Source organism: Alligator sinensis, unplaced genomic scaffold, assembly GCF_000455745.1.
Source record: "Alligator sinensis unplaced genomic scaffold, ASM45574v1 scaffold59_1, whole genome shotgun sequence".
In the NCBI taxonomy this organism is placed as follows: domain Eukaryota; kingdom Metazoa; phylum Chordata; order Crocodylia; family Alligatoridae; genus Alligator; species Alligator sinensis.
In genome coordinates, this window is record NW_005841878.1 from 3,956,559 (window position 1) to 3,966,264 (window position 9,706).

The 9,706-nt window shown below is 44.1% G+C and overlaps 1 protein-coding gene across 1 annotated transcript in view; it reads left to right on the forward strand.

Moving 5' to 3' along the window:
* The window catches only part of SERP2 (stress associated endoplasmic reticulum protein family member 2), a 14,792-nt gene extending 11,813 nt beyond the window's left edge, over window positions 1-2,979 (forward strand). Inside the window, exon 3 of the mRNA XM_025196218.1 lies at window positions 2,611-2,979. Within this exon, the coding sequence (XP_025052003.1) occupies window positions 2,611-2,651 (41 nt within the window). The 3' untranslated portion in view covers window positions 2,652-2,979. The remainder of the gene's footprint in view (window positions 1-2,610) is intronic.
* Window positions 2,980-9,706: the final 6,727 nt, after the last annotated feature.

Genomic DNA, 9,706 nt, shown 5'->3' on the forward strand with positions numbered 1-9,706 from the left:
TATTTTCATAGTTTCATAGTTTTAGGGTCGGAAGGGACCTAATAGATCTTCTAGCCTGACCCCCCGCCAGGGCGGGAGAACAACAAAAAACCCTAAAAACAAAAACGGGACTCAAATGAGTCCAGCCAGGTAAGTATCCAGCCTCTTCTTAAAGATCCCCAGGGTAGGGGCCAGCACCACCTCCCTTGGAAGTTGGTTCCAGCTCCTAGCCGCCCTAACTGTGAAGTAGTTTTTTCGGATGTCCAATCTGTACCTCCTCTCCATCAACTTGTGCCCATTACTCCTTGTTATGCCAGCGGGGGCTAGGGGAAACAGCGTCTCCCCCAAACCCTTCTGGTTCCCCCTAGTGAGTTTATAGACGGTCACCAGGTCCCCCCTCAGCCTTCTCTTGTGGAGGCTGAATAGGTTCAGGTCCCGCAGTCTCTCACTGTAGGGTCTGCCCTGTTGTCCCCGGATCATGCGGGTGGCCCTCCTCTGGACCCTCTCCATGTTGTCCACATCCCTCCTGAAATGGGGCGCACAGAACTGGACACAATACTCCAGCTGCGGCCTGACCAGCGTCGCATAGAGGGGGAGGATCACCTCCCTGGCTCTACTCGAGATGCACCTGTGGATGCACGACAAGGTCCGGTTAGCCCTGCCAACCATGACCTCGCATTGTCGGCCCATGTTCATCTTGGAGTCAATAATGACACCAAGATCCCTTTCCGCCTCCGTGCTCTCAAGTAGGGAGTTCCCCATCGTATAAGTGTGCTGCTGGTTCCTACTACCCAAGTGCAGCACCCTGCACTTGTCCGTATTGAAACACATCCTGTTCCTGTTTGCCCACCCCTGTAACCTATCCAGATCCTTCTGCAATCTCTCTCTCCCTGCTAGCGTGCTCACCTCCCCCCAAATTTTGGTGTCATCAGCGAATTTAAACAGGTTGCTTTCCACCCCAACATCAAGATCGCTGATGAAGAAATTGAACAGCGCAGGCCCCAGGACCGAGCCCTGGGGGACTCCACTACCCACCTCCCCCACAAGTCGAGTAGATCCATCCACCACCACCCTCTGAGTGCGACCCTTCAGCCAATCTGCAATCCATCTGACCGTGTAGGCATCTATGCCACAGTCGCCTAGTTTATTAATTAGGATGGGGTGAGAGACGGTGTCAAAGGCCTTGCTGAAGTCCAGAAAGACTACATCCACCGCGACACCTGCGTCCATGGCCTTTGTGACCTGATCATAAAAGGCAATCAGGTTGGTCTGACATGATCTCCCCCTAATAAACCCATGCTGATTGCCCCTGAGCATCATTTCTGATGCCGGCCCATCACAAATGTGCTCCTTGATGATCTTCTCAAAGAGTTTCCCCAGGATTGAGGTAAGACTGACGGGCCTATAGTTGCCTGGGTCCTCCCTTTTCCCTTTCTTGAAGATGGGGACCACATTAGCTACCTTCCAATCGTCTGGCACCTGGCCCAAGCACCACGATCGCTTGTAGAGCCGTGCCAGGGGCCCTGCAATAACCCCAGTTAACTCTGGGCTGTGCAACTTAGCTCTTGTTAGGGTAACTTCAGTCTGCTCCACAAAGGTAAAACAAACAAATTTGTAGTTCTCCAGCATCCCAGTATGCACCACTCCCAGCTTCCCTCCCTACCCCCATATTGATAGATCCCAGGTGTCCTGGCTCATAGTCATGCCCCTACTTGCCAGCTCTCTAGTTTTGGGTCAGAGCTGGGCAGGCAAAAAAATGCTGTTAACCCTTAATGTACAACAGCTCACAGCACGTTCCAACTTTTAACACTGCTTGACATTCCACAGATTTAGTATGGTCTAAGTGTAATGTATAACTTTGCCCTCACACTTTGTGCTGATGGTTAAAGCATTCACCTAAAAGATGTGGATTCAAACTGCCTCAGGTCCCTCAATTGGTCCCAGGTATCCTACAACCAAGTGAGGGCTCTAACCACTGAGCCATTGTGCAAAATGGGGGGGGTACCCCCTCCTTCCACTATGTTTGGTACAGGACTACCTCCTATAGTGTGCTGTGAGAACACTATAGGATCATACTATAGTGTGATCAGGCCCTGCATGCAAGTGAGGCAGAGAAATGGCTAGTATACAATTCATGATGAGGCTTAACTGTGAACCCGGAAAGCCTTGTAAGTAAAAGTAATTTGTATATTGGAGGGGGTTGCATTCCTGTTACTGATCTACCTAATTATAAGGAGCTGGTTTATAAAACCGCCTGGTAACAAGAAGTGATTGTTCCCAAGAGAGAAACCCATTGACTTGTTAAATATATGCAGCTATGCATGGCAGCACGGCTGCACACACTCTAGACTAAGGGGTCTAATCCCCCATCAGCGCCTGAGGGATTTACGCATGTAACTTTCATTAATGCTAATAGAAGATAGCTGCATAATCCCTTTTGCAGCAAGGGAGAGAGGAGGCCCCCACTTCAAAGTCCACTGATCTAACCACTTGCAAGATAACATCTAATCACGCCTGTGAGGACGTCTCATGTTCAGCCCTTTAAAGTGGCAGTATAAGAGCACAGGACTGAATTTGAGGGAAGTTAGTCAGCCCTTCAACAGCCACCCTTTGTCTTTTTCCCCTTTGCAGCTATCTTTCAAATCATTCAGAGCATCAGGATGGGCATGTGAGAAGCAGGGAATCGACACTGACTTTACCACTCAACATGGTGGACCAGATACAAGTCTAGCCTGGCATACACGTGAAGAGGTCTTACCTGACAGTGCCTGCGCATTTCTTCTTGGGTGGGTCAGACCAAATTACCTTTTGACCTGTCATGCTGGTACATACATGTTTTAACTGCCACAACAGAAAAGGACATTTTGCTTTTCTATTGACTTAATGCATTAACCACATTGGTTAGCTATTCCAGTGCTGTTCAGTTGATTTATTTATTCTCTTACCTAATGTATTTATGTGATGGCTGTGTAAGTGCTTCTACTTTGTGTGTATATTAGAATTCTGTTCTATGCTGGACATTTGTTTTTATTACAAATAAATATTCATGTGCACCTCTATCACATTGGTTCTAGTTTCCCAAATGTTTGGCACTATAAGCAGACAAACGGGTATAGTTGTCTTTTTGGTAACATACACTAGCAGCCAGATCATGGGGTCCTTATTCGTACAAAGCTTTCAAAAGATCTGATCCACTTTCATACGAATATAGATAAAAAATTTGCCAGGCTGCAGCCTCTAGAATTATATTTGTGTATAAACATTTTAAGCAGACCTGCCTGATTTCTTTCTTGAGGGATGAGCATTCATCAGATCTGTAGCTCCAGTTATCCTGAAACTGTTCACAAATTCTCCGTATAATTTTGGCTGGAAAAAGTAATTCAGGGCTAGAACTCCTGTTGCAGCCCCCTGCCCTTATGTCCAATAGCTTAGGGTAGAGGTGTCAAATGCATGGCCTATATCTGGCTGTATCTGGTCTGCAGATCCACCATCTGGCCCACGGTGCTTCTGGCAGGCTAAGGAATTTGGGGGTAGGAGGCAGGGTTTGCTGTACAATGTGGGGGCAAGCAGCAGGGTGGGGATCGACAAAAGATGACTATGATCAATCAAAATTATACAAATACACACACTTACAATTCAAAGTGGTCTGCACCTCCATTCAACATTTTTTTAGGGGGCTGCAAATGAAAAAAAGGTTGAAAATCACTGATCCAGGAGGTTGGAGACACAGGGTCAATCCTTTCTTATGCTTGCCGGGATTTGAATCCACATCTCGGATCTCCGCGGAGTGCCCTTTCAACAGCAAAGTACCCAGAGGCCTGCTGGGAGCACTAAATGTGGCCTGTTGATGCTGTTCCCCGTTATGTACAATATTGAAGTGTTCACTGAACTACACAGAGAACAACTCTGATTTTGGTAACTAGGACACTTAGCACCTAACATGGGAAGTAGTTAGTAGCACTTGGATATCTATCTGCCTCTTAAGGCACCTAGATCCACCATTTTGATATTGCTGACACTCTCAAAATCACTGTTTAGCTGTCTCTTAACCCAATATATGCTAGGTTTCCACTATTGGGTATGTGCAAAACTGCTTCGAACAAGCTGTTTGGAGTAGCAAGGCTTTTGCTCAAATTAGAAGCCCAGGTATCTCACTAAGAGCTGTCAGTGCTGTGCTTAGCCAGCAATGGAAACCGTAGGTGCCTGTTGGGTTAGGCAGCAGTTGAGCAGCTGAAAGGATGCATGCGAGACGAGCAAAACTTTCTCCAGCTTTAATGAATGGCCCAATGCATCACACTTATTTTTTCAATATATTTTCAAAACACAATTGGAACCTTTGCAAATATATTATTGTTACTGAGCTGTAGGAGCAGTGCTGAGGACATATTTTGTAGCCCTTAATCTTCTGTCTATAATCCCACCCTCAAAACAGCAGCTGTAGTCTCTACCCATACCATAAGCACAGTCTCAGATGGCAGTGCAAGTCTGTAATTAGCTACAGACAGTCTTCTCCCTTCCCTTGTGCTCTTGCAGACTGAATATTGTTTACTTGGTGCTTCCCCCCCCAGGTATTGTGGACTGGTCTCTCCTAATCCAGAGTGCCCTGTGTTGTAGTGCACAGCCCATGAAGGGACAGATTTTCAAAGGCACAAGGGACCACTGGGTGTCCAACTCCACCAGTCATTGGGAGTTGGCTGCCTTTGAAATCCACCTTCTAACAGTTCTTTCAAGTGCTAAGGGCACAATTTCAAAACTCAGTGCCAAAAGCAAGGCTCCTAAACCCATTTTTAGGCATTTATGAAGCTGAATGTGTGTTGTCACAATTACTATTTATACTACATCAGCTTCTATAGAACGGGTTTTCTACACGCATGTAAGGTGCTGTGCAACTCTACAGTAAGAGGAAATACCTGCCAAGACAAAATCATTGAGAGTCCCTCATAGTCAGAAGTGGCACAACAGAGGTGCTTGACCCAAGTGTAGTGTGGGATGTCCAGATGACACTGCAGGCTGGGTCCAATAAGCACACAAGCATACAAGTAGATCGACAGTTGCTGAAGCTTCTTTTGCCTTGGGCATTTCTCCTGTTAAATTCAAAATATATCTTCCCTTACCATGCTCCACATTTTTGGTTATTTACTGCTCAGAGTAGTAAATCACTGTAAAATATTCTACAAATGAGTTAGTTGCTAGGTTGCACTCAATCAAGTTCTTCTTTAGTATGGTCTTTGAACTGTTTCCACAGGGAACCACAGTCCCATTCTCCATACAGTATAGGAACTAGGTGGGCATTCACTCAGGCATTGTCTAAGTCACATGTCTGGTCCATATACTTTGGCCCTCATTATTAATGCCTTGGTGGCCACTGAAGGATTTTATCACAGATCAGCTTGTCATGTCAACTCACTCAGAGTAGGGTCTGATGGTATCTTTGGTAGAACTTCTCTGGTTGATTTCTCACCAACACCATTGTGGCATGCACTGTGTATGTGTGGATTATGTCAGTCGCTTCTTTTCATCCTGTGAATTTGGTGGTTCATTACAATGAAACAGCAGGATGAAGGTTGCAGGCTATGCAAGTCGGGCAAACAGAGTCCTCAGACAGTGGGAGCTACCACAAAGTGCAATTTGACCAACGTTATGTAGTAGGTTCTCTTATTGCTTCTATATGTATGGATCAGCACTCCATTGTGCTAAATGCCTCAAATACAGTCAATCTTATGGGTTCAGTTGCATAATGGAGTTAAACTGACTCCAAAAACGTTACTGGTTTTCACAATATCAGGTGAAGTTTAGCCCGTCTGTAAAGACCATTGCCGAGGTGTAGCCACCATGGTCAAAACTAACTACTTGAAGCTCTATATATGAGTTAGGTATAAAATTGAAAGTCACAGCACAAGTCAGCAGGCTACAAGGAAAACATGATAAAGGTACAGCTGTTGTGGGTGGTCATCTGCTTGTTCTTTTATTGAATCCCACATACTAACCAGATCAAACAAATATTCAGGGGAATTTTGAAATGTTATTTTATGTTTTTATTTTTATATTATCATCTGTATTGCTTTTAACTCTCTATTTATTGTTTTTACATTATTTTATGATGTCCCATAATAATATGAAAAACTTAATAGATGAAATATTCTATTATTCTCATTTTAAATCCCCCCCAAAATCATTAAGTTACTAATCAATCAGTATTCTTAGTACTGATTGAAGTGCTCTTCTCTAGATCAAAGTATCTTGTCTGTTATAATGAAAATTTGAAATTATTTCATTACAATACAAGCTGTAGACACTTAGTGCCAAATCATTTTAGTATACCATGAGAGATTTTCAGCTAGAAAAGATAAAATATTATGCACTACTACAGTTACAGGCATGTCATGAAATAATGGAAAAATAAAATCTCCACAAGGGGAAACAATTCAAAGCAGTTTTTTTTGAAATTCTGAAATACTTTTCTTTTCTGAAATAAAAAACACTGCGAAATATTCTTCTGTAGACACCTTTGTCATAAATCAGCATTTTTCTAAACATTTCAATTTAAACAAAAACAGCATTTTCTGTTGAAAAAATATTAATTGAAAAGTTTCCGAACAGTCTATTCATAAAGTTTTGTGTATGGCTGGTTAAAATTGGTGTTTGTCATCTCTATCAAAGAGAAAAACAAAGATCTTCTAAGCTTTTCCCATTCCTAAAACAAACTGAATGCTCTGTATATGACTACATCAGCTGCTCAAGATTTGACACCTCCACGTGTGCTTTTTTCCCTTTTGCCACAGTGCAAAATAACCACACAATAAGAACATATGTGTTAATTCAATGTAGAGAAAAAGTTGCATTTTAGCATTTCTCTCTCAATTTAAGTCCAGTGATACTGCATCAAGGGAAGGGGGTTATTTCACTAGTAGTGGAGACAACTATCTGATAGCCGCCTGACACAAGGTGTCGTACAAGACTTGCCCATCTATCGACTATTCCAAGATGTTCTTCTACTTGTTCTACTTGGACATTCTGCCCCTGCAAGCAACACACTGCATCCTCTCATGTGGCAACTTTACCCTCAGAATATTTGCCTTTTGCTGACCATTCCTCTGTTACCTTTTTGTTCTTTCTACCTCTGCCACAATGCAAAGCACATGGTCTCTGCCTGGGTGCTGACAGCCAGTTGGCCAAGCTCAGTACTACAGAGCAGATAAAACAAAGGAAGACCTGTTTCTGTCTGAGTGGCTACTTTTCCCTACTGTATATGGTGGAGAAAATCCTATTCTTGTTCCTAAGGAAGAAAGGCTAAGGCTAGAAAGGAAGAGCATTTAAAATGGCTGCAGAAGCCCCCCCCACACTGCTGTTCTTCCAGCCTTTGTAGCTTTTGGGTTCCAGCTCTCTACCACTTAAAATTACAGATTTCAAAAAGCAGCAAGAAACATGGAAAGTCACTAAAAGTTTAAACTATGCTGCTTAGGGCCCAAATCTGGTCTTGTCTTATTTGCTCAAGGTCTACTTGAGCAGTAACATTTATTCTCCCTGTATTTCTGACTTAAAAAAGGGATCAAGTATACGATGGGACTCTGGGCTACTCTGTGATTCTTGGATCACTAGATGAATCTCTCGCAAAATACAATCAGCATTTGTATACATCTTGGGATATAGGACCCCTAATAGACTGTCCAACAGTTCTTGCATGTGTCTGTATTGGGTTTGTCCCAATGTAGCTAGACACCTGTACAAAACTCACTGGCAATGCACTGCACCTACCCCAATTTCAAATCGCATCAGTGCAAACCCATGTTACAGCACTTTTGTGCCTGGAGTTTGTCAGTGTTGGTTCAAGTAGTCTCAGTATAAAATGGCTCTAAGTGTCAAGTGAGACAAGAATAGCTATTTGAAAGACCAATTCAATTATCTGTAGACTACCACTCGTAAGACACAAGTGAAAACATAACATCAAGGTGAATTAATGCAAAAATACTCAGAGGCCTATAACAAGTCCTGAGGAAGAGCACTTTGTGCCCAAAAGCTCATCTAGCATCTTGCCCAATTATGCAGTTGCTCCAATAAAGCTATCACAGAAAGAAATCTTTACGGCTTGTATACTTTCAGGACCTAGACCATCATGGCTATAAAACACTCCAACTCTCCTACATCATAAGCACACACTGTGGCCTTCCAAATGGGAATCAAAGTAAACCCAATAAAATCCAAGGTTATTTTCTGGATGTAGAATTTCTCAGCCTCATCTACCACAATTTGCAAGCTGCCACCTAGCCTAATTATTCACAGTTCAGCTGGATATTTAAACAGGATCCACTAGCTTCTTTTACAGGGGCCTCTAATGCAGAAGGCATCCTGCACTGAGATAAGCTAGCAAATCCAGCCATTCCAGGTCTCGTGCTCTCTTGTGGCAGTTTTCTCCCTAACTCCTTATTCAGTGGCTCTGCTTCCCACCTATCAAGAATTAGAGCATCCCAATCTGAGAGAAAGGGTTTTTTGGGGGTTTTTTTTGAGGCTTTGGGTCAGCTGGTGCCACTATCCCAGAAAATGATATGCAGGTCCAGTCTATACACCAGGGGTCAGCAAACCCTAGCACATGTGCCAAGCATGGCATGCAAGGTCATTTTGCCCGCCACCCCCCCCCCAGTCCAAGCTCTAAGCAGCTGCTGCCAGCCACAGAGCCCAGGCTGCTCCCAGCAGGCAGCTGGGAGGCTGCGAGCCCTGCTGCAAGCAGACCAGGCTCCATGGGCCGGCTGCAGCTGGGAGGCTACAAACAGCTGCTCCAGGCTGGCATGTTGGCACTCTGGCACCTTCCAAGGTAGACAGTGTGGTTTTTTTGGCACTCCAGCCAAAAAACTTTGCCTACCCCTGCTATATGCAGTTGTGAACCACTGTCTGCTTAAGAAAAGATTTAGGTTGCACTGAGCACTGCTGTTTCCAGAGGCATCGCAAGTTATTTTGGGCACCCTGGGTAGAGCAGGGTGGCAGGTATTGTGCTGAGCAGCAGAGACAGGTGGGGTCAGGAGTGGGGCAAAGTCTTACTTGCTGCAGAGTAGTGCACTCTGGCTGCAGCCACTGCTGTTGAAGGATGGGCTCCCTGTACACCAGCTGCACCACCCCTCTCTGGCACAGACTCCCCTAGGGTCCTCCATTCTGGCACCTTTTCTAAAGCAATGCCAGGGCTCGTGCCACACTTGCCTAGGTACACTACTGGCTGTTCCTATAACACACCTGAGAACATTCAAGCTGTACCTGAATTTGTTTTTAGATCCAGCATTTCAACCATTTTATTAAATCTTTGAATATGCAGGGAAGAAGTCAAAACAAACAGTGATTTAGAAAAAGATTTTTAAAGGACCCTCAGAGTGGAGTGAATTGAATTCAAATGATTTGAATTCAATAGGAATTAGGCATCTCATTCCCTAGGCTTTCTGAAAACCCCAGTCTTAATGCTCTTCCTCTTAGAAAACCATGGATTCAAAAGTTCATTTAGACAAAATGCACAAACCATGCATTTTGGACCATGGAAAATATTCAATCAAAAGTGCGTGCGTGTGCATGCTCACGTGGGAGAGGAAAGTGTCACTTTCCATGGAACCTCCTCCTCATTGATAAAAAAAAAAAGGCCAAAATGTACAAAAGCCAAAATATTTATGTTGGACTATGCTGCGATGTTGCCAAAGAAGCTGTAAATTCAGGTGTCTTGGTCCTCCAGTCTTCTCTATAGCTTGGACTG